General features: G+C 51.6%; 6 protein-coding genes across 6 annotated transcripts; 3 read left to right on the top strand and 3 right to left on the bottom strand.

Moving 5' to 3' along the window:
- Positions 1-606: 606 nt before the first annotated feature.
- On the bottom strand, positions 607-2,454 carry G6M90_00g042940 (uncharacterized protein; the record flags this gene model as incomplete). The annotated part of the gene is made up of 3 exons (XM_066130314.1): positions 607-1,722; positions 1,783-1,960; positions 2,045-2,454. 3 exons carry the CDS (start codon positions 2,452-2,454, stop codon positions 607-609), a joined length of 1,704 nt encoding a protein of 567 aa, XP_065986355.1.
- Positions 2,455-3,943: 1,489 nt separating this feature from the next.
- On the top strand, positions 3,944-7,907 carry G6M90_00g042930 (uncharacterized protein; the record flags this gene model as incomplete). Its single annotated transcript, XM_014692141.1, has 2 exons — positions 3,944-7,518; positions 7,622-7,907. The coding sequence occupies 2 exons, from the start codon at positions 3,944-3,946 to the stop codon at positions 7,905-7,907; spliced, it is 3,861 nt and encodes a 1,286-aa protein (XP_014547627.1).
- An 870-nt stretch (positions 7,908-8,777) lies between these two features.
- Positions 8,778-10,632, bottom strand: casA_1 (Metacaspase-1; the record flags this gene model as incomplete). The annotated part of the gene is made up of 6 exons (XM_066130313.1): positions 8,778-8,982; positions 9,187-9,625; positions 9,722-10,105; positions 10,175-10,274; positions 10,349-10,460; positions 10,553-10,632. The coding sequence occupies 6 exons, from the start codon at positions 10,630-10,632 to the stop codon at positions 8,778-8,780; spliced, it is 1,320 nt and encodes a 439-aa protein (XP_065986378.1).
- A 5,029-nt stretch (positions 10,633-15,661) lies between these two features.
- rex3_0 (RNA exonuclease 3) lies at positions 15,662-17,042 on the top strand (the record flags this gene model as incomplete). Its single annotated transcript, XM_014692139.2, has 3 exons — positions 15,662-15,830; positions 15,898-16,160; positions 16,251-17,042. The coding sequence occupies 3 exons, from the start codon at positions 15,662-15,664 to the stop codon at positions 17,040-17,042; spliced, it is 1,224 nt and encodes a 407-aa protein (XP_014547625.2).
- Positions 17,043-17,681: 639 nt separating this feature from the next.
- On the top strand, positions 17,682-19,736 carry aurF_1 (Monooxygenase aurF; the record flags this gene model as incomplete). The annotated part of the gene is made up of 7 exons (XM_066130312.1): positions 17,682-17,721; positions 17,781-17,909; positions 18,006-18,034; positions 18,115-18,145; positions 18,226-18,514; positions 18,598-18,724; positions 18,804-19,736. The coding sequence occupies 7 exons, from the start codon at positions 17,682-17,684 to the stop codon at positions 19,734-19,736; spliced, it is 1,578 nt and encodes a 525-aa protein (XP_065986397.1).
- A 213-nt stretch (positions 19,737-19,949) lies between these two features.
- G6M90_00g042890 (uncharacterized protein) lies at positions 19,950-22,583 on the bottom strand (the record flags this gene model as incomplete). The annotated part of the gene is made up of 1 exon (XM_014692137.2): positions 19,950-22,583. One exon carries the CDS (start codon positions 22,581-22,583, stop codon positions 19,950-19,952), a length of 2,634 nt encoding a protein of 877 aa, XP_014547623.2.
- Positions 22,584-23,996: the final 1,413 nt, after the last annotated feature.

The following is a 23,996-nucleotide window of genomic DNA, read 5'->3' as shown; positions in this document are numbered from 1 at the left end:
AACATGTTGGTGTATATGATGGCTTAAGGTGGGCTGCATGGGATATCTCGATTTTGAGCAGCGTGTGCCGAGAAAAAAAATTAAATAGAGAACCAATGCGCCTCCCTAAATAGAGTCAGCGTTGGCTGCCGCCTGCAACACCCATACTAAGACAGGTTATATAAAGAAAGAAGACAAGAGCAAATCGACACACTGATGTCGGCCAAACTATCCACTTTTTTTTTTTTTTTACCCGGCCCATATGGAATAATTTTGCCCGCCCAAGGTAACCTACTCCTTGAAATGCTCACCAAAATTCCATCCCGCTGTAACACGACCGTTCCAAATTCATACTGAACTGAAGTCATTAGTCATCTGGATATTGTTCCTTGATATTGGAAACGAATCTGCACGATTCTGGATCAAAACGCCTGAAAAATTTGCCAGCCATGGGAAACATGTCGTCATCAATGTTCGTAGAATCGTGTATGAGCTCAATATTATCTGCAGCTACTACATGTGGCTCAGAGCCAGTGCTCGGACTACCGCGACAGGTTGAGTGTCAGCGAATACGAAAAGCAAAGAGCAGCGGAGCTGGGGCCTGGAGAAGGGAAGTTAATCTGGGTCTTACAAGCATATGAAATAGAACTGATTCGGCGGCCGAATAGGGAAGCGTGGCTGCCCGCTTGGATCGCCAGCGCCTCCCTCAACATCAGTGTCTCGAGATATCGCCACAGGCAAAGGCCTCGTGCCTTGGTCAGACCAGCCGGTGATGACGCCTATCCAACCGTAACGTCTATGTTGAAAAACCTGACCGATCTTGAACGGGACTGACTGGTTAGCGTCGGAGTCTCTCCGGGAAACAGACGGAATTACGTCGTCTTCGTCTCGCACGAGACGCCAGTGATCCCACGGATCCCCCAAGCCGCGATTAACATGATGAGCAAAGCCATCACGAAGTGGCGTAAAGCTGTTGTACATGGGCGCAAGGTATTTTTCCACTAGCCATGCATCTTCAGGCCATGATCCGGCAAACCGACGAAGAAAGCTTGCTAATCTATCGTACCATTCGAAAGTATTGGGAGGCGTCAGCATGAGGGACGCCCACATGGCTGAGTATAGAGAAGCATCCACGTTCATTGCGTTGTTGCCACGCAGAAGCTGACTCAATTCTGGATGAGCGTCTTCTTGTAGTTCCAAAATCCTAGCAAAAGTAGCCTTGATATTTTGAGCAGTTCTTAGAACCATTGATATGGGAGGAACAGGAGCTAAAAAGGCATCTGTGCTGGTTTGCCATCCATAGTGAGCTAGGAGGTTCTGTAGATCGGACGCAGGGACTTCGCTGTCGAGCCCATATGGGTCAAGATACATCCTCTCGAGCTGCTCATGGCAGCTATCGACGACATGGCCGTCCAAGGTTTGTCCGGACTGGGCGAAAACAATGGCGTGGACATGGCTGGGGAAGGCGCAACATTGAGCATTGAGCCCCAGCCGCCCGGCAAGACAACAAAAGAGGGCGCTGGATATTAGTGGAATGGACTCATGCTCTTCATGTCGCAAAGCCTGGCCTATCAGGCAATTTCGAAGATTTCGATAATTTCTTTCCGGGTTCTGTAGGCCGGTTAGATTTTTGGCACGCATCCACCCATTCAACGCCAAAGCTGTCTCTCGGGTTGTGAGCTCGGCAAGATTAGCACAGCTAGCTCGAAACTGGATGACCAAATGGTCCAACATTTGAGAAATCTAGGCAATGTCAAAAACCAGCGCCGATTGGGGTGAAAAGAATTTGGAACGAGGACGTACGTCATCGAGGTCACCGGGCTGATCATGTAACACGAACATGTCGAAGGCGCCGAGGGCTCGCTCAAGTCTCTGGGCGGCGACGTGTGCAGGGGGAGAGTCGCGGTCCAGACCAAGCCTGTGCCATTCTTCGATGGCGATGCTCCGGTGAATGCTGTCGAGTATGGCGTTGCTAAAATATCTAGTAGTCAAAGGTTTTAATCATCCCAATCAGTCATTGTCTCTGTGTTTGTGTGTGAGAGGGAGGGTAGAACTGGCTAATCACCTTCTCGCTAGAACGTCCGGAGCGGACTCGGGTGCGTGGCATTGCACCAGGAGAAAATCCTTGGCATCGTACCCCAGGCGGCAGATGCGCTCGATCTTCCTTAAACGGCCAACCTTGGTCCTCAGGATGGCGTCGAGAAGCTGGGAGACAGTCCGATTCCTGCGCGTCCTCAGCAGAAACAAGCGCTTCCAGTCGACACTTGCCACGGCGGCGTGCAGCTTCTGGCCAAAGCCGTGATCGAAGTGCCAGTATCTAAAGGTGCTCCGGCAATGATATCTCCATAGCAGGCCCTCGTTTGCTAATCTATGGGAGCGGTGGCAGAGCAACTGGAAGCATTGCAAAGTATCCTCGGGCGAGACATGGTGAAGCAGGTGTTGGATGATTTCGTCTGGGACTTGGTCCAACGACATGGCAGCCCATGTGGATGGATGACGGTGCTGAGGGGGGCAGCAAGGAGGCAGCAGTGGGAGTCGGCAGGAGTCGCGCCAGGACCAGACAACTTGAGCTCTGTGTACCTTCAAATGTTCTGCTGCACTCTGCAGTCTGCGCTCTGTACCGGGTCTGGCTGGTCTGGTACTTTCAATGTTGGTAGCGGACAGCCGGGCCAAGGTCCCGACACTGGATGTTTGTCTGGTCTGGTGGCAGCACTATGGGCAAGCACGTCGCACCAGCACCAACACCAGCGGGAGCAGGCAGCAGACAGAAACACCTGTTTTCGTGATGAGAAACAAGCTCTCCGTCTCCCCCTTTGAATATTTCGACGAGGGACCCGGCAGTAAACGCGGCGAGCCGTAGAAACGTGTGTAAAGCAACGGCCGCACTATGCCCTCCGACCTCCACAGTCTCGCCTCTTGCCTCTCGCCTCTCGAGTCTCGAGTCTCGAGTCTCGACCCTCAACTCTCAGCTCTCAGCTCTCAGCTCTCACCTCCTGACTCTGTACCCTCGCCGCTAGAGTGGCGGGGTAAAACAACGGCCTCGAGCCTGCAACTTCTCCGCCGAGACTTTGGTGACTTTTGCGACGTCTGCGACCTGTCGTCTGGTACGACTTGTGCGACTTCGAGGCCCTCCTGGGCTCCCAGTTGGATAGACCAGTTGGCGTCAGTAGCTCCGATGTCAGCCCACGGGACACTGTGAGGTGAAGCTACCTGTACTTTCTCATCTGCGGCTTGGCCTCAACCCAGCACTTGAGATGTGATTTGAGACGCATATACCGGTGCAAAAGTGAGTTGGTGCAATGGGATCTTGATCTGGCTCGAGCCGTGCCATTGGCTGCGAAAAGATCACAGTATTTGATTGGCTACGCAGCCCTTTGCACACAGTAAGATCTCATGTACCTAGGTACCTGGCAATTGACCTTGCAACACCCCAGTTTGTGGGCAGCACTCGCACCCTGGTGTTCTGCGCTAAGCCTAAACAGGGCAACAAGTAAACAAAGACCCAACGCGGTGCCAGCATCTCATGCGACTGACTACCATACATACAAAATATTGAATGCGCAGTACCGCCAGCACGACGCCTGTTGAATGTCCTGTTGAATGTCATGCTGGAAAGTGTCAGGCTCGAGGCCTCGCTTTTTTCTCTAATCCTTTATTTGAGGCCGGATAGAGCTCTTGGTTTGTCTATTTCGCAACGGATACGTCACCCAATAATCCTTGCGCACACTCACTGCTCGCTTCCATCTAGAACTGGTTTTTCTCCCCTCCTCTCTGGTGGCAGGTGACAGCCAGAATTTACCTGACGATCTCGGCCAAAGCAAAACGTCCCGCAATCATTCGCTCCCATCATCGCCACTTCCGCCGCCAATGCTATACGCTATTGAATCCCCAATGAAAGCAATCTCGACATAAGAACGCCGTCATCTCTGCGAGTCGCCTAACTATACTCTCATCGCCCGCAACCATGGCCCAGCCAGGGTTTGGCGGCGCGCTCGACACGCCTCGAACGAACGTCGGTGACGCTACATACCTTAGTAGGCAGCCCGATTTTGCCGATATCTCCCAAGAAGCCTCGTTTCACTCCCCAGGAAAGGATGGCGACTTCTTCCAGCAGCTTCGCAACGGACGCTCGAATGGAGTCAGTCTGCGAACTCCACGCCAAAGAGGGCCGCTGGCAGATCGCAGAAATCTACCCCAAAATCTTGGAGAGGTTGAGTTTACTCCCATGCTCAAGTTCTCCGCAAGACGGAATGCTCGTAAAAATGGCAAGGAGAATGGGACTACTGCATTGAATGCGCCAGCACTGGATAGGATAGACGAAGACGACATGACTCCCATACCACGAATGGACAGCTCCGTCTATCTGGGCTCTCGAAGCCAATCCTTTCTAGACAACACCCTTCCCCAGCTCGAAGGTAGTAGTGTTGCTTCCACCCCCTTGGCTATGCAGCCTCGGAGAGGCGGGGATAAGGGGCCATTACAGGATGGCAACCAGTTATCGCTGCGCGAACAAGAAAACGTCATTGATAGGATTGAGAAGGAAAACTTCGGCCTAAAGCTGAAAATTCACTTCCTCGAAGAAGCATTGCGAAAGGCCGGTCCCGGCTTCAGCGAAGCAGCCCTAAAGGAAAACACAGAGTTGAAAGTTGACAAAGTAACAATGCAACGAGAGCTTCACCGATATAAGAAGCACGTCACAGCAGCCGAGCGGGACCTTGAATCCTATCGACAACAAATGCAAGAGCTTCAAGAAAAAGGAAGGCGAAAGCAAAATGACGATGGCCAGCGCCTGGAACTCGAACAGCTGCGCAAGGCCCTGGAGGAAAGAAAGTCCGACATTGATGCACTGCAACAGCAAGTGGACCAGAGTCATAATGACGAAGACCAGCTGGAAAAACTCCGCGACAACATTGAAGACCTAGAAGCAGACTTACGAGAAAAGGACCGCCTGATAACGGAAAGAGACGATGAGCTGGATGATCTTAGAGATAGACTTGATGCTGCCGAAGACAAGCAAAGGGAAGCCCAGAGGAGAATGAGTGAGATGGAAGGTGCAGAGAACCAGAATGAGGAATTGGAAGAAGCCAGAGAGACTATTCAAGACCTTGAGCTTACTATTCGTCGACTAGAAGAACAAGTCGAAGACTTCAAGGAGAAGGCAGATCAGGCGATGTCTCAAAAAGATCGGGCCGAAAGTGATCTCGAGGAGCTCCAAGAAGAAATGGCTAATAAGTCTGTGATGACCAAGGGCCTCTCAAGGCAAGTTGAAGAGAAGGTATCCCGCTTGCAAGAAGAGCTCGATAAATCTGGGAAGGAATACGCAGACCTAGAAAAGGAGCTGGCTGGTGCAAATGAGGAAAATGAGCAGCTCCGAGCTGAGGTGGATGAACTCAGAAATGAGCAACAAGAAATCAGGCGGGGACAGCACGACGATTCAGCCAAAGTTCGGGGTCTCGAAGCAGAGCTACTTGCTGTTGCAGATGAGAAGGATCTTTTACAGGTGCGGCACGAAACACTGAAAGTCGAGTCCGATGCCCTTCAGCGTAACGTGCAACAGCTGGAAAAGGAGGTCGAGGAGCTACAGAAAAACGTGTCAGATGAGAGGGAGTATGCGGTGGAGATCGAAAAAGACTTGCGGCAACAATATCAGGATGAATTAGAACGATTGAATGACGCCGTTTCAGACTTGCAGGCCGAGGTTCGCGAGCGTGACAATCTTTACGACAATGATAGTGAAAAATGGGAGAACGAGAAGCAAGCTCTGGTGTCTGAGAGGGAGAGAGCCGAGGAGAAGGCTGCAGGTCTTCAAAGAACTATCGAGCGTCTTCGCGAAGCAGAAGGAAATTTGTCGAACAAAGAGTCCACCTTGCAGAAAGCCATGGAAAGTGAAATGGAACGGCATAAAAGCGAGGAGGCCGTGATGGCTCGTCAAATTGACGACCTTCAGGATGCTCTAGAAACACGACAAACATTGCTCACCAATTTGCGAAATGAGCTTTCAACTGTCAGGGACGCGCTCCGACAAACCCAGATTGACTATCAGGGGCAAGTGAACAAGATTGTCGCATTAGAAAATGAGGTGGAGGTGTTACGATCGAAGAGCAACAATCAGTTGACACCCGGTCGCCGCGATGCATTTGTACGGGATTCACAGTATCTCCAAGACCAGGTTACCAGACTCAAGGCGGAGCTTGGCTCTGTTCAATCATCGCTTGCGGAAACAAGGGCACAACGGGATGAGCTTCAAAGACAACTGCATCAAAATGGCGCTCAGGAAAACGATACCCTGCAAGTAGATCAAGAACGTCTCGATCTGAGGGCTGCCAAAATGAAGCTTGTTAGCGAAGTCCGTCTCCTGAAGGACGAGAACAAAGCCCTTAGCGAAGGGCGCAAAGAAGCCGAAAAGGCTCTCGAGCACGAAATTGTAAAAGTCGCCACGCTTGAAGACCGTCTCAAACAAGAAGTTCAACAGCTCCAGACCAAGACAAAATCCTCGACAGCAACTCCATTCAACGATCAGGAAACTGTTTCTGCTCGGCGTACAATACGAGAGTTGGAGCAGCGGGTTAAAGATTACGAGGATCAGCTGGTCAAATTACAAGCAGCCGACGATGGCGACGATGTTGGCAATATATCGATCTTGAGAAGAGACTTGTCCGCATCGCGTCAAAAGGAACTTGATTTCCTGCAAAAAGAGGCGGTTCATCGTGACACAATTAGGGGCCTCAATGTGCAAATTGCGGAGCTGGAGCGGCAGCTACATGAAAGCAAGGTTTCCCAAATGGCGGCTTCACCGTCTAGTTCGGCAGCCAATTCTCAGCGGACTCTGGATGAATTAAAATCACAGGCTGCTGAATCGGAGCGAATGGCATCTCAAGCAATTGGGGAATTGCAGAAGCAGATGAGCGATCTAGAAGATCAAAAGCTCGTCCTCGAAGAAGTTCTTGAAGAAGCAAACCAACAAGCTGAAGAAGCGGCAGCACAAAATGAAAAAGCCATGCGCCGCATAAGACACAAGCTAGACAAGGCGGAACGAGAACGAGACGCGGCCATTGCCTCACATTCAGAAAATAACAAGCAGGGCAAACACCTCAAAAGGAGTCAGGCTGAGATTGAAAATCTAGAGCACGATGTTAGGCAACAACAAGAGCTTATTGATGGCCTTGCTGCTGCTGAAGTATCGCTCAGACGCAAATTGGAACGAGCACGTAGCGAGCGAGCAGCGTTCCGCATGAGCGCTGAGAAGCTGCAACGGGATATCCAGCTACTACAGGTTACGAACGGTCCTATATCAGGGCAGGAAGATGGACGTGCTGTCGCGAAACGACATGATGGGACCCTGGATGGCGACAACCACGCGTTTGAAACACTTGTTCGAGCTGCCGAGGGAGCTGAAGAGCGGCACAGGAAGGAACTCAAGGGCATGGTAATGCAAATGGAATGGATGCAAGCTCGTTGGGAGCGAGAGGCCTCGCTCAGATCAGACGCTGCATATGCCAAAAAGTTTATCCAGCTGCAGCTTGATGTTGCCAACGCTTGGTTGGTCCTCCCCCGCTTCCTTTTCTTTTGTTCCCCATGGTTCATCTTTGATTCTTGCGCTACTTGTCCAGTTTACTAACAATATTACCTTTTTGCCGTACAGCAACAAGGCACAGCTGCGTGAACTCGAGCATATCCGCACCAACCTCCTGCATAGCAAGAAGCCTCTAGCCCTACCCGCCGCCCCCAACGGCCTTGCTTTCGGCAAGGTGAAGCCGACATCGATTCGGCCATTCCTCACAATGGCTCGCTTCATTGCCCGCATGCGCATCGCCTCCCGCAACTGGTCGCAACAAGAGCAGGTTCGTCTCAAGTTGGTCGCGGCTAGGGATGACCAGCGACGCGTCAAGAGATCTAGACTGTTTAAAGTTGTGCGAATGGATGCATAAACGAGGGACGTTTTCTTTTCTTCATCATTGGCTGGTTTCATTAGCAGGCACGCGCGCTTCACTTGGTTCTGTCTCCCTCTTATTATTTTTGTTTTTTTGCCCCTTCTTATTGCAAACGTGATTAGATTGCAATGATGCGCATGACGACAAAAGGACGTTTTCTGGATAAGTATGGTTTAGGTTTACAAATACCGGGCATGTAGGAAATGGCGTTGGGATGTATTCATGGAGAAGCTAGTTGCGTACACCAAGTCTGTATGTAGTTCAAGGTCTCTATAACGTCACTGTATACTGCAGACCTATGAGATTCATCTTCACAATGCGACTTGCGACTTGAAGGCAGGAAGAGTGAATTGCACAGAAAACTGTCTTTTTCCTTGCCAACTTGAAAAAAAAAAAAATTGTGTGTCAAACTCAACAATAGCACAGCTACTGAATTTATAAATGTTCCATGGCATGGCTGAACAAAATGCCAGAATAGTATGAGCCAACCCCGTCCACTACCACACCCAAACCCTTCTTTTTTTTTAAATGCCAGACGAATGAAAATTAGAGTGAAATATCCAACCCACCAACAAAACAAAACAAGAAAATAATAAAATAAAATGCATAATATCGTCCTAAGAAGACTATTCTTCTTGAACCCCAGGATATCGACCACTGATGCACCTGTCCCATTCCCAATACCAGCATGAGAATCATAATTTTGCAGCAAGCAGGAAAAGAAAAAATTGTCTTTCAAGAATTCCCAATATCCCATTATTCCTCGTACAGGATACTACGCAACGTAGCCACACTATATCGCGATATCATTATTTACATGACGAAAAGGAGATTCGTATCTAATTCATTAGGTTAGGTATGCCTTCCTCAGGCCGAAGGGGCTTGGATTCGGTGATATGTACTCAGCGGGTGGCTGCAAGACAGCTGCGGCTTTTGCGTGTATTTAGTGGCCAGTTCGTCTCTGATGCTATTGAGAAGTTGCACGTAGCTCTGTTGGGGGTTTTTCTTGAGGGTCGTCATGAAAGCCCAAGACATGGCTCCCGTGGCTTGGGATGCGATAGTGGCATCGGCACTATATGACGCGTTAGTTTAGCTTCCATCTCCGTGATGATCTCAAAAGACTGATAGTATGGTAGGAGGCAAGTCGAAAAGACTTGGACTAGTCCCCGCGCATCGCTTCGTGTGGTGGCGGACTTGGGCGGGATGCAGCTAACTGCATACTTATCCCATCAAAAGGAAACGGGGCAGGAATGCAAAAAGAAACAGGGGGACGCACGATGTCTGGTCATCTTTACTACCGGACAGCATGATGACATCAGCAGGAGAAGTTTTGGTGGCGAGGGTACGAGCATATGCATCTTCTCCGCTGGTGGCCTTCTTGAAAAAGCTCATGATGTTACTTGCAACTCCTCCCAAATCGCCTTGGCTGTATGAGGATATGACACCAAGTAGGCCTTGACCAGCTTCCTTGGCGAGATTTGGTTCCTTGAGAATGCCCTGGGTTGAGTAGATGTACGGCAAGTCAAGAGCGGTTCCAGAATGGCACGAATCGAAAATCGCTGTTAGTCTCACACCGGCTTGCAACGGCCGAACCATGATGCGGTGCATTTCGTCATCCGTAATGTGACCGGTTTGTCGAAAGTCAACAGGGTAAATGACTTCGTCATAGCCGTCCGCCTCGTCACCATCCAAGTCCTTTGTCTGACCGCCGTGGCCTATTGAACAGCGTCAGTCCCCCAACGCCGAAACGTCTCAAACTACCACTGCTCGGCCAGCTCGTGGGTAGATTGCGCAGGAGTGAACGGTCTTACCAGAATAGTGAAAAAATAGCGCATCGTTCGGACGGGCATCCTTGACTAGCCAGTGCATTGCACGGAGAATGTTTTGCTTTGTGGGTTGGCTCATAGGATTCTGTTGATCGTCTGTCAAAATCACCATGTCTTCTCGTCTATAGCCAAAATGTTCCGCCAAGTAGGCCGTCATGTTGCGAACGTCGTTGATGCAACCTCGCAACTGGCCACGCTGGCCGAAGTAATTAATGCCAATCAAAAGGGCCTTCCTGCGGCCGGTACAGTTGGAATACTGAAACGCATAGCCCTGAGGCGCGCCTGCGCCAAAATGTTGTAAACCGGACGGAGGAACTGGGGGTCCGCTCATCCGAGGGCTGTAGGCACCATGCTGCGGCGGAGGTATGCCTGACGTCTCTGTGAGAAAAACTTGCCTCTATATCATGGTGGGAGAGGCCCGGGAGGCACGGCACATACCAGGGCTTTGTCCGGGTCTAGAAGCGTAACCAGGCTGTGGTTGTGGTGGTGCAGGGCTATAGTGGCCTGCATACTGCTGGGGCGGCGGAGGGCCATGATGCTATATAATGCGCGATGTGAGCCACGCACGTTCACAGAAGACAGAAGTTCTATTTGGCATTGACTTGAGCATACCTGATATGCGTACTGTGGTTGGGCAGGATGCGGTTGATGATAGCCGTAGCCCGGTTGAGGCTGGGGAGATGGCTGGCCCTGAGGAGGGTATCCGCCGTAGCCCTGTTGCGGCCTGCCAAAGTCAATTACCCGTGTCAGCACCGGATCGTTGTAAGAGCGATGATGCCGAGAGTCGACAATTGACGACTGAGCTCGTGTAATTACCTGTAGTAGTTGCCCTGATACTGAGAGGATTGCGGGGGGCCGTAGCCGCCCCCACCGCCGTAGCCCGGATATGCGGACATTTCAAGCTCACGAGTTGCTTTGCGATGCTGGATACACGGAATTTGGACTCGAGCCTGCGCTTTTTGATGACGTCTCAGTGGCGACTCGGGCTGTGAGCAGTTGAAGGTGTTGCCTGCGCGGGGACGGTAGCTGATGAGGTCGAGGTTCGCGCTTAGCGTCTGGCCGGGAGATCAAAGGTCGGAGGTCGGGGATTGACGAGCACGCCGCTTATAAAGTTGCTCGAGAGACGAGAGTTGCGGGCTCCAAAAACCAACACACCAGGCAGACAACAAATGTTACTGACGCTGCAATGTCGGACGACGAGAAATGCAATGCAGGAGGATGAGGAAAAAGGCCCGGCGTGAACGGGTTGGACGGGCAGCGGTCTTGATCACGACCCAAAACCCAAGCTCGGTGCCGTGGATATGATTTGTAGGCCGGAGCGGCAGCTGTTTCCTGGGGTAGGGATCAATATGAGACGCGTGAATGGGCGGTCAGCGGCGCAGGACACCGAGCACAGGGACCAGTTGAGCTTTTAATGTTGCACGACGAGGGGGTGCGAGTAGGTATTGGCGAGGGCCAAGGTAAACAGCAGCCCGAGGGAGCAAAGTAAGCAGAGCCGGGTTCAATGTTTGCGAGAGACGCGCAAGGCTGAAGAAGCTGGTTGAGGAAAGCCGGCGATGACGGATGCGCTGGTCCAAGGGCGGATGCGAGGCCGCAGCACCCCAGGACGGGCTGGCTGTGCTTGGCTTAATAGAGGATGGGTGATAGAGACGGAGATGGAAACGTAAACGGGCAACGGTCAGCGTCAGACTTGGGCGTGGTGAGCACGAGTGTGCAGAACGCAGAGGGCGAGGAGGACGAGGTGGTTGGTGGTGTGTGCCGAGCGGTGGTGTCAACGGGTCAAGCGTGGTCAACAAGTCAATAATAATGTCAACCGGTCCGGTGCTGTGGCTTAAGGGCTAGCAGGCGTCAACGCATGTCGTTCGGCGTGGCCAGCTGGCGACGGGCGGCGGGCGACGGGCGATGGGCACCGAGATATAGTATTGACCAAGTACTTGACGGGACGAACGAACGAACGAACGAACGACCGTGGAGGGGAGCCAGGTTGGGTATTTTTTTTTCTTCTCCCACACATGGACAGCAAAAAAGCTCGGATTATGACGACGGCCCAGTGCCAGAGCAGCATCGGGCTGGACGACGGACCAGTTGACATTTTGCTTGCGTGCATGCATTTCGCCAAAGCCGCACATGCACCCGGGATGCAGACCTGGACGGCCCAAGACCCCAAAAACCCCAGCAGGACCTACGTTAAGACCAGGCCGGTCAGCGGGGCTGGTCAGTGTACTAGCACTGTGGAGAGGAGAGGAGCCCCAGCAGCACCGGGACATGTGCACATGTGTACTAACTACAGTGGGCATCTGGGTGTACCAATGCAGCACAGCACAGCTTGAGGCTTTAACGGCCGTTGACCAGTGGTACCAGTCCAGTGTCTCAAGTCTAGTCTGGTCAAGTTTGATTAGATTGCTGCCAGCCTTTTAAAGCTGCATGTGGTGCCTTTAAAACTGCCAAGTGGGCAGAGCGTCAACGCACATTGTACGTGCGAATACTTGTATCTTGGAGTGTTTAATGTTGCGATAGTCATCGTTCTTGTTATTACGCCTGGTTGGTGCTGGTGCTGGGGCTCACGTCAAACGTCCAGTCGAACAGGGATCATTACGTCCATGTCTACTTCTCAGCAAGTGTACGGAGTACTGTCAAGCACTACTACACCCACTGTATATCGGACACGTGCTAAACGAGGGCGCTGACGCCGGAGCAAGTCGAGCATGGATTGCATGAATTTGCATGAACTAGGCGTGTCCAAGGTGGTTCAATGCGATTCAACCCAACTGGCGACCCTGGACCCTTGGGGCGTGCTGTAGGGTCTTGGAGATGTCCGGTTGAGCATTTCAAATGCAACCCGAGATGCAACTACTATGTAGTTAATAGTTAGTACTTGGAAATTGCTGCATGTCTGGTCGAGGTCTCATCTTGCTAGGTACGGCGTATGTACTTTACGTACTTAACTTGGCATTCGGACCTGGGCGACCTGGAGCCGCCTCCTGCACGCAGATTGAGCCACTACCAGCTTCAACATTGAATATTGCACCTCGTGCTTATTACCGTTATCAACCAAATCCTGGGTGCCATGTTCCTGTACAGCCCAGTGGGTTTGCTGCCGACGCAACATATGCCAGACGAATTGACTTTAATCGGGCATACATACGAGAGGCATGTATCGCCTGATCACGCTGACGACCGATGACGATGACGATGAGGGATCTGTTCACAGGCAAGCGGCGTCATTCATCGCTTAGCTTGTAGTGTCGTGCACGCCCATCAAGCGACGGTTTTCGCCGTGGTGCTGCTGCCGTCTGCAATTGCGCCTCGATGGCACGGCTGAGGCAACAAAGAGTGCTAGACCAAGTGTGGTTCCAAAGCCGGAAGCTAATCATGTATGTACGATGCTGCAAGTTGGTCCGATCTACTAGTGCAGCTTCGAGAGAGTGATGATGATGATTCCAACTCGGCCTAACCCAGTCTCACATTGATGGCTGTCCATGTCTAGTCAGTGCTGGTCCGCTCCGGGGCTCCAAACATTACTGAAGGCCGGTCGCTGAGGTTGGAGGCTTCCCGCTTCTGTGGCGCCGCTAGGCTGGTTGCATGTGTGTTCCATGCTCTTTTCAATGTTCCAGCGCTCCCGTCGACGGGTTTTCAGGCCGGCAGGGGATGCCAGGGCCGGACACGCCGATATCTGGACCAGTCTGGTTGACGTCTGGAATATTTTAAGCACCTCTGGCAGCGCTGCACCACCTGTCCATGTCGGCTGTGGCGGTGCAGGTGCCACATGTGCATGCGCCGTGCTCCACCAGCCCGCCAAGTAAACCAGGGACCACCAGGGGAATGCTCACTTCAGCGCACCAGTTGGCATCAATTGATCCTTCTCCGGGGCGCAGCACAGCCGATGGCGGCTCTTGCGCGCTAGTCAACCGCGGCGCTCTCTGGTGTGCTGATGCGAATGCCGTCATTGATGATCATGTTTTTCTCCATCCTCCTGATGATTCACGTCATCTTCCTGCCGTTGCTACCGTTCAACAATGCCCATCTCACCTACAGGTGTATGACATGCACCGTGGATTTTTTTTCATTTCTTATTGTATTTTATTTTTCTCTTTGGTCCAATCCGGTTCGTGGCTGCACGTCAGCATCCATAGGCTTTGCTCAACCCCTGGCGAACAGCCATGTGGCAGCACTAGAAGAAGAAAAATCTCCATCTGCATATGGGGTTACAACTACGGAGTACGGAGTAGAACTCCTCCATACCCAGGCAGGCCCGTGCACACCTACACACCTGCAGAGTGCAATAGCTATGTAGTAGATTAGACAACATGTTGTCATCCCGCTTCATAACCTCCCCTCCATCGTTGCAGCCTGATGGTCGCGTCCCATCTTCTCCATGCTACCAGTAAATCTGAGCATACAAGTATTCGGCAAACGTAGTATTCGGCAAGCAAGTACCCAGGAAGCAACCAATATTGTTTCATCTGGCACTGAAAAGTAACCATTGGCCGCTCTCGTCGCAGCCTTAAACACCCAGGACATCATGTTCGCTCCCGCGCCTGTGTAGATTTGCTTGATGCTTGATGCTTGATGCTTGTGCCTTTGATCCCAGGCCCCTGCCTACCTGTCTGCCTAGGTAAGTACATAGGTGGTTGTTGATTCACAACAGCTCGACAAGGACGAGCGTACAGACATTATGTGCCCATCGGTTCACTCAACAGATTGTATGTACAGAACAAGTATTACTATGGGTAAGGGGTGCTCCGTATCGTACGTCAAAGCATCCCCCATGCCATTTTCGCTCGAGATATACCGAGGCTTCTTTAATGCTCGGCCCAATGGCAGAAAAGAATCCGATCAATCGATACCCCGATGCCCACTTGCGCGCCTGTGTGGCGCGCCAGGGCCTTTAGCGGCGAGGCCGACAGCTGAACGGAGAGCGTGGCTGGGCCAATCAAAGTGCGCAGGCGGCATCGGAAGAGAGCCGTCGCACAACAAAGTATTGACTGTTTGCGCGGCCATGAAGGAAACTGCCTACCAGAATGTGTGAATTGGTACGGAGTACTCCTACGTCACCTCTTTTACGTGCGGTTTCCTTTCATTTTCCGGCCAAGAAAGAAGAAAGGGAAAGGCGGGGAAAGGAGCATACCGCCGACTTTGCCGCTTCATAGCCCATTCGTTGATGGCCAGTCTTGCGTTCTTGACTTGAACGCAAGCATCTTCAAAGCTTGCTGGAGCGAGCAGCTCTGGTTGCATTATTGTGCAGCCATTGCTTCGACAGTGATGCTTGGTACGATATTTCCATTTGCGATTTTGTGTCCGCTGTAAATAAGCTCTATGCATGCTTCAAAGCGATTTGTTGCGTAACGTGTTGGCCCTTTCCTTTTTGTCGTCGTTGCTCGACACTCTCTTCTTTCCTATCTCTTTAGCGGCGGACTGGCTCGTGGAGACTCCTCTGCCATACAATTTTCCTACCAATCCGCATCTCAGGAGATTCGTCCATAGCTTCAGACTCGGTTGCATGTTGCGACCACTCTGTCAAGACTGCCCAACGCCCCAGGTGCCGTTTCACCAACATTCGGGCCCAATCATTGAACACGATCCGCCCGCAGCCACAGCTGCTCAAGTGAACCGGTAAGGCTGCAGTTCGGCCTCACTCATGTCAATGTTGCCAGCAACCAAAATCGATCAAGTTGACTACTACCTTGTACACAAGTACTCTTATTATTAGTCTCGCCCTCCTGGCACTTAAGCACCGTCTTTCACAGCTGCGAGTTAAGGGCCGCCAGCTGCCAACAGACCGTTTCACCTAAGTACAGGTACCTTGGTACCTAGGTACCTCGACTCCCAAGCATCGTTTGTGCGTGTCAAAATCCCACAGTTGCACCTTCAAACACCTTTAAACCTCTCATCCCATGGTGCTATTCCCAACTTTGTGCGCAAGTCATGGCGACTGAAAGGTCATACGGGCCTGTCCAGCCAACGCCAGACTATTTGCAGCTGCTGCACCACTATGTGCAGCCCCATGGCCAGCTGAAAAAGGCTGGATATATTTTTTCCAGGTTGAGCTCCACGGACCTGCAACGAAAGGAACGATGCGAGAAGTGCTGCAAAGGTGAGATGGAACATGGCCAAAAAAAACTGGTCAAGACTACGCTATTAACACTCTGATTCCTCTCAAGTGCTGAAAAACAGGCGGCAACGAAATCAGCCTGCTGAACCAAAGCTTCCTTCTGCATCTGATGCTGCTGTGAGCAGGCCAAATCATCTTGAGCTGCACAGTTCGAATCGTGCCTCAGGCGCAGTCGTCACGGAAAGTCAAATCAACCCTCATACCAAGCAAGCGTTGGATAAAGCGGCCAAGGGGACCGAGCGTACGCAAGATGGTAGTTCTGGAAACACATCTTTCATCTGCAGCTATCACCCAGGCCACGTAGCAAACAGGGTAAGCATTTTTTACTTTATCCTCTGAATAACGACCTGTGTAGTTCACCCCTGTGTCCTCATGTGAAAGATGGCTGACAGAGCATTCCAGAAATGGACCTGTTGCAACGGGCCGCTATTCTCAAAACCATGCGCCGGGCAGCATGAGCATTCCCCTCGTCATTATAATGTAGGTGAACTCGAGAAGAATTGGCAATTTTACGAAACGAAAACTGCGCCTCTCCCAACTCACGTGGCTGCTGTGGTGTTGGATTGTGAAATGGGAACGGCCAGTTCCGGGGAATCGGAGCTAATTCGTCTATCCGTGGTGGACTTTTTCACTGGTGCTGTGCTCATAGACAGTCTTGTCTACCCGAGTGTAAAGATGGCACATTATAACACCCGTTTCTCAGGCGTAACAAGGCATACCATGGACGACTCTCGTCGCCGCCGGAAGTGCATTCTCGGTCGAGATTCAGCAAGGCAAGCTTTATACAAGTTTGTCGGACCTGATACTGTTGTCATTGGCCATGCCGGACATCAAGACCTCACGTCACTACGCTGGATTCACCATCGAATCGTCGACACCTTGATACTGGAAACAGGAAAGCGTCGCTTGGAGGAAGACTTGTCTCGGCGCAGGGAGTGGGAAGAATCCGAAAATACCGAGATGGGAGAATCTGCAAACCCTAGCTCTGCTGTTGAAGATAAAGATAACACTGCTGCCACAAACTTACAGGAGGGCGGGTTGTCGCTGAAAGCCCTTACGCTGAAACGACTTAACAGAACCATTCAGGTCAAGGGTCGCGGCCACGACAGTCTAGAAGACGCTTTGGCAACGCGAGATTTGCTACACTGGCATATTGATGCAATATTGAGGTCGGATACCGAGGGTTTGCTATGAAGGATCACGAGGACTTGCTTCCTGAGGATATGTCATATACACCGCGGCTATAAATTCATAGAGCTAAAACGGAAATACGCAGGGGTTGGAACACACGCCGAACCAGGCGAAAATATTTGGGTGGCCCTAATAGTCTCTGCGACGCCGCCCTATTGAGGGTCGTAGTGAACCCGGATGGTCTGTTTCATTTCAGCCTCGTGTTGCATCTAATGGACTGACGGGCGTGAGTCACAATATCCTAACCCTGCCAGCTCGCCTTGATACTACCACCACGGTGGCATTGGCGTCCAAAACGAGGCATCCGTATTGGAACTTGGTGAGCAACGGGGAAATAGCTGATGCGGATCGGACGAATAGACCATGCTATGTCTTCAATATTGCCCCGTTCTTACTGCGTGCATGTCCTAGCCAAGGCTCAGCCGCTTCGCGTATAATATGGGAACCATCAGTTATCAATCTAATCGGCTGAAGTGATGAATTCTAGGGTCCCTGGTCATCGCATCCGGCTTCCGAACGGACCAAACAGGCTGTATAATAATAGGACTACGCACATATATGTTGAACCCCTGCGACACCCTTTTTCCCTTGTGTTGTATTGATTTCTATCCTGCCTCTGAGATTCACCCTTCTTTTACAATTATGGCGATGGCGCCCGCTACAGTGGCTGTTATTGGTCTCGGTAGGCGGCCTGCATCACTCCTGAAATTGCGACAAGGTGCTAAAACAACGTGGTAACAGGGCCGTTGGGTCTGGTAACGCTCAAGAACTTGCTTGAGAAGGGTTTTAAAGCGACGGGGTTTGACAAGGCGGATGTTGTGGGCGGCCTTTGGAACTATAGAGATGACGACCAGACCACAGTTCTCGAGAGTACGTCACGAGGCGATAATATTTTTTCTCTCTTTTTTTCGTTTCCCCCAATTCCTTGAGAACATGCTGGTGCTCATGGGTCTGACTTCTCGACAGGCACCGTGTCAAATATTTCGAAGCAGCGCGTTAGTCTACCCCAACTGCTTTTTACCACCTTGACGCATGTTGCAGAACAATTCGCTTTTGCTGAACGAACAACTTCCAGGGATGCTTCACAGACTTTCCCTTCTCCAAAGGTAAATAACACGACTATATATAGGCATATACAAATATCAGACTCGGCCGAGTCGATTAGCTAACCAATTCACAATTCCAGACACCCCAGTATTTCCAGAAGCTCGCCACATTCAGAAATATCTCTACGACTATGCCTCGCACTTTTCGCTCCAGAGTCATATCCGACTCCAGACGGAAATTGTTCATGTGGACTTTGACGAAAAGAGCGAGCAGTGGACTGTTCGAATGGTCAAAAAGGGCGAGACCACGTCTCAGGTATTTGACAAGATTGTTCTTGCTACCGGAATCAACAAGCTGCCGTTGATGCCTAAAATTGACGGGCTAGACGTGTTCGAGGGCGAAGTTATTCACAGCGCCGGGTACAAGAGGTCAGATATCTCCGCCGCCACTGCTGCTTGGACCCCAACAGGAAACAGGGCCTGACTCGTATTTTCTCATGTGAATGTCATAGGCCGAGCTCGTTGAAGGACAAAACGGTACTGATCGTAGGCCTTTCAAATTCCGCCGTGGACACGGCGACAACCCTTGTCGGCCACGCGAAACATGTCTACATATCCCGCCGACACGATGCGTTCGTAGTATGTTGTCCCCAAAAACGCGGATATTCGCGAGAACCAAAAAAAAAAGAATCGGGCAAACTAAATAAAATACCATTAGCTCCCTCGTTTCATAGAAGGCAAACCGATGGACCACGCCTTCAATCACAGAAAGGGCATCATTTTCGAGACTCTGCAGCTCCTCCCCTCGGCCGTGTCCAGTACGATTATGAGAAAGTTTCTCACAGCCACGACACACAAGGGTTTTCCAGAACTTCCGCAGGACTGGGACTTGGGCACCGCTCCGCTGCCAACTCGCACGCCGCCCGTCGTCTCGGATACTGTGATACCGCACATACTAGAGGGAAACATCACACTAGTCAAGGGCTTGAACAGGGTGACGGGTCCCAAGACTGTCCAGCTCGACAGTGGAAGCCAACTTGAAGCCGACGCCATTGTGTTTTGTACGGGATACAAGGCGGATTACAGTTTAGCTGGCCGATACGATCCCACATTGGAACAGCCCGAGGCCTGGACAGCGTCGCCGGGATCCAACTCTCGCGCGTTGGCTAGGCTGTACCGGAACATGTTCTCGCTGCAGCTGCCTCAGCATCTGGCCTTTATGGGAGCCATCGCTTTCCCGTCTCCGGCGTTTCAGCTGTACGACCTGGCCTCCATGGCTCTTGCGCGCGTCTGGGCCGGCGAGCACCAGTTGCCGACTGTGCAGGAGATGACGGCGCAGGTGAACCAGCAGCACAGGTGGCTCGTGTCTCTGGCCTCCGAGGGCACCGTAATCCCCGGCTGGGTGGATGGAGCCAAGTGGATGGCTTGGGCCGACGAGGCCGCGGGTTCGGATGTCTTCCCTCACTTGGGCTACGGGCTCAAGGGATGGACTCTCTGGCTCAAGGACCGGCAGCTTTCGAGAATCCTGATGGACGGTACTCCCAGCCCGCACCAGTTCCGGCTGTTTGAGAATGGAAATAGAAGGGCGTGGGCCGGGGCAAGAGGTGAGATTCTGCGAACCAACTTGTCAGGTTTAGATAAACAGGCCTAAGCAACCTATTGCTGGCTTCTTTATGAAGAATATCATACGTTTTGCTTCACGTTTCTCGGGGGGGTTTCTTGATAATGCTCATATCTCGTCATATTTTCCGGCTACGGTATCCGTTTGCTTGTGGTATCACTCCAATAAAATGCCATATTCCGCTCACTGAAACGCCTTTTTCCTCCGCTAACCATGCTCCCTTCTGCAATACACCCACCCCAACTACAAAGCCTGGCCGAACACAACCGCCGATTTTTTCTTGTCTTTAGACGGCTGTCTTCTATTTCCTGGTCGAAAGTCGTCTACCGACGATAGATTGTCCCAACTGACGAGCTTATTGGCCGGTGCAGGTGCCGACGGCCCAGTGGTCCTGGTGGCATTCATCAAGCTCCAATCGCTCACGCTGATTCCACTGGTATACCGCGATGAGGAAGCACTGCCAGCGCCAGAACTATATTTCGAACTGGTGACTGTTCGTCGCGGCATCTCTGGAACTTGGCTTTGGCCTGACAAGAGGCGACTTTCGATTTCCTCCAAGTCAAAAGGATCTGAACGGAATTTGTTCCGCCTGGTTGTGAACGAATCTATGCTTTGTACGGATTCTCGGTGAACCGAGTGTGGCCTCGACTCCAAAGGCTGTGCTGCTGGGTATTGTGATGCTCCGACACTGAGATCAAGAGATCTCCCACGAGACTGGCGTGACTTGGCAGGACCGGTGCTAGGCATAGGTCTTGATTCATATTCCCCTGGCATATCAAAGAAAAGTGCTAAAGGAGGTAATGACGGTGGTTGGCCAGACAGTTCCACAGCATTCCCGTCAGAGAAGGGATTTAGGGGATCAACTTGGCCTTGATTGACGCCCAACTCGGGCCAATTTGCTCCGTTGATGCTATATTTCCCACGAAAATGCCCATTATATCCCGGTTGAGCAGGCGGATAATTGCTGATCGCCTCTCCGCCAAGCATCCCCGGCATCGCCGTCCTCTCAGACATATTTGGTATTGCCCTTGCAATTGTCGAGGATTCAGGATTGTCGTCACCGGTGAGATCTTTCCCAGTCCCCGGTAGCCACTGAAATAGGCAACTCTTGGTTGCGCCAAGCGCAGCCATTTCCCTGGTCTTCGGTCCTCTATCAGACCTGGTAAGGGGCGGATTCAGCATCGACTCTACCCGCTGCTTCTTTGACCTTCTTCTGCAAAACCAAATTGAAAGGGCTATTAAAGCTATAAACGCAATGCTGCCGACTGATATTCCCACAATTGCGCCTGTCGACATGTGTATTTTGCCGTGAGAACTCGAAGCGGGTGAGACCCCGGGATCAACGGGGCCTTTACCCCCTTGAGGTCTACTAGTGGATGTGGTATCAGGCAGATTGCCTGGAAATGATTTGGTGGAGATAGGGGAGGCACTAGTATCCTGGGCTTCTTTTTCAGCAGTAGGCGATAAGTTATTTGCAGTCGTTTCCAAGGTCGTAGGGATGGGGATGGCCGGGGCAACAACACCAGGATCGGAAGGCTTTGCTCCAGGATTGTTGACAGACCCCGAAGTTTCGGCTTTTCCTTTGCCAGAAGTGGCTGGTTTCGCTGTTTGAGATGTTGGGCTATTTACATTGCTGCTTGGTGGAGGTGCCACAGATGCCACAGGTGTATTCGAGACTCCATTGCTTGAAGATTGGCGGTTTTCAGTAGATGATGTTTCGACGCTCGTCGGCTTAGCCTCAACCTGAGGTTCGGGGGTTGAAGCTTTGGGGGCCTGTGTACTATCATTGGTAGATTTCTGCATTTGCGAAGAACTATCTTGCGGCGTGTTCCTGTCTGTAGGTTTGGATGCTGAAGAAGGGTTGTTAGGGGGAGTGTTATTAGGAAAAGTGTTGCTTGGAGAGGCGTTTCCTGGAGAAGTAGTGTCGCCTGGGGGAGGGTTATTAGGAGGAGTGTCGCCTGGAGGAGGGTTGCTTGGAGGAGGGTTGCTTGGAGGAGTGTTGCTTGAAGGAGTGTTGCTTGGAGGAGTGTTGCTTGGAGGAGTAGTGTCGCCTGGAGGAGGGTTGCTTGGAGGAGGGTTGCTTGGAGGAGTGTTGCTTGAAGGAGTGTTGCTTGGAGTGTTGCTTGGAGGAGTAGTGTCGCCTGGGGGAGGATTATTTGGAGGAGTGTCGCCTGGAGGAGGGTTGTTTGGAGGGTTGTCATTTCGAGGAGGAGCGTTGCTTGGAGAAGTGCTGCTTGGAGAAGTACTGCTTGGAGTAGTACTGCTTGGAGAAGTAGTCTCGCTTAGCGGAGGGTTATCTGGTGGAGAGTTTCCCGTGCCAGGTTGGAATTCCGTAGGAGGAGGAGGATCTCTGGGGGGGTTCCCTGGGTCGTCTTGCTGGGGAGGACGAGCTACAGTGCTTGAAATTGATGTAGACAGCACGCTTGAAGTTGAGTTGCAAGAGCTTAATGTTGAGGTTGGGGTCAACGACGCTACACTCGATGAGGCAGATGATTTCGACGGTGAGGTTGATGACGTGAGGAGTGATGTCGTTGGATTCGCTGGGCTCCTGGTAGAACTGGCGGAAAATTGAGAAGAATTTGTGGTTTGCGGTGAGGATCCTTCAACATCTTCGATGACAAAGCTGGAACGGGCAAGATCAGGCGAGTTCCGATTCTCTGTTGGTGGTATGACTACTGTAAACGAGTCTGGGCCATCTTCCAATATTGCGGCTGGCCGCGAGGTAATACATTCTGTAGAGGTATTGTAGTTGACCCCCATGAGAGCTCGGCCTGTCAAGGGACTACATCTGGGCCCCCTAGTTGCAGTGGTATGAGCACCCGGGGGAGGCCTAGACATGGTGAGGTCGGTGTTGGAGCCAGAAGCAGTCGTCGACATACTCGAAGATGGTGTTTGTTGGAGCCAGGGTCGAGATGTAGAGGTGTCGATGAGCCTCGACACTCCTGTGTATTATGTGTAACCCGTGACCAAGACAGCCACGAGACCTCATCCAGCACTCGAATCAAGGTGTTTGTGCTCTGATATCAATCGGCTCGACTGTGTTGAGGGAGATCTGGGTCAAGATCCATGACACGACATGATAAAAGGACAGCCCTATGAGTTGGGATGCGGATTTGGAAGAGTAGAACTAAGTTGAATGTTTGGAAACGAATCGAATTTTGTCAGCAGGGTTTATCCAAAAAGAAAAACCCAGGCATTAGAAGATTCGGGAAGTCGGGAGTTGGGGGGGAGGCGAGGGGAGGTGAGGGGTTGCGGATGGACATCATGGCCATGTGCACGAAGCAATCCAGAAACGACATGAGGCCTCAACTGGCATAGACTGGACCACAGTCTTACGCAAACCTTGCATTGATACGTTTTGGATGATGAATGCAAAGAGTCGTTAACAATCCTCAGTCGGGGACGATGGAACAGGGGTTGTGGCAACCCTGGGTCTGCGACACTTCTGAAGCACGAGCATCGTCAGAACCATACGCAAGCGGGCCCGTTGAGGGTGACCAAGCACCTGCCCAACACCATCTCGGCGATTTAAAACGAGGATCCATGAATGATTGCTGCGCCATTGCCGGTACGGAGCAGGATTCAGTCCTTTTGTCGGCATGTTTCCTGCGTCGTGTCCTGCGTCGTGTCCGGGACGACGGCGCTTCCGTCAGGATTAAAGTTCGACATTGTTTCGGCGGCACATGTTTTGCCCTTTGCTCTTGAAATGGATCAGCGGGCATGGGAGAGCTACCCGATAGTGATGCTCGATTCTGCTCTTTGGTGACACTTTGAATTTGGCCGAGTTGAGCGGGGGGTCTGGCGAGCAGGAGGAGGGGGGAAGATGGAAATCGTTTCGAAACATTACATGGATAGATGTACTTTTAAGCAGTGCCTACAAATAATCCTGTGTGTGGGGGGGGTTTCTTTTTTTACTCTGTTCCCTATTTAACCTGTCGTTTTGCAGCATCAGCATCAGCAATGGGAGCATTTTGATGAAGCTGTCTGATGTATTTAAGGCGCACACGCATTATCGACGTGGAGCATGAAGACGTGTCGTTGTGTCGTTTGAGCGACTCGCCTGCGTGAGACGGGGAACAAGACTTGGCTTTGCCACTCCCCACCGTGCTGGCATGTCAAATACCGGCCGCACGTGTCTATATCCAGAATCCAGACCTTACATGTAAGCGTTGTGAGTGACTTGTCGTGTCTGACTTGTCGGCTTACTATCAATGAATTACTGCACGTCAATTTATCCCCCCTCCTCTCTATCATTGTGCCGTACATATTACATGCAAATACATGCCTACT

Source organism: Metarhizium brunneum, chromosome 2 (assembly GCF_013426205.1).
Source record: "Metarhizium brunneum chromosome 2, complete sequence".
Classification (NCBI taxonomy): domain Eukaryota; kingdom Fungi; phylum Ascomycota; class Sordariomycetes; order Hypocreales; family Clavicipitaceae; genus Metarhizium; species Metarhizium brunneum.
This window is presented reverse-complemented; position numbering and strand designations above follow the sequence as displayed.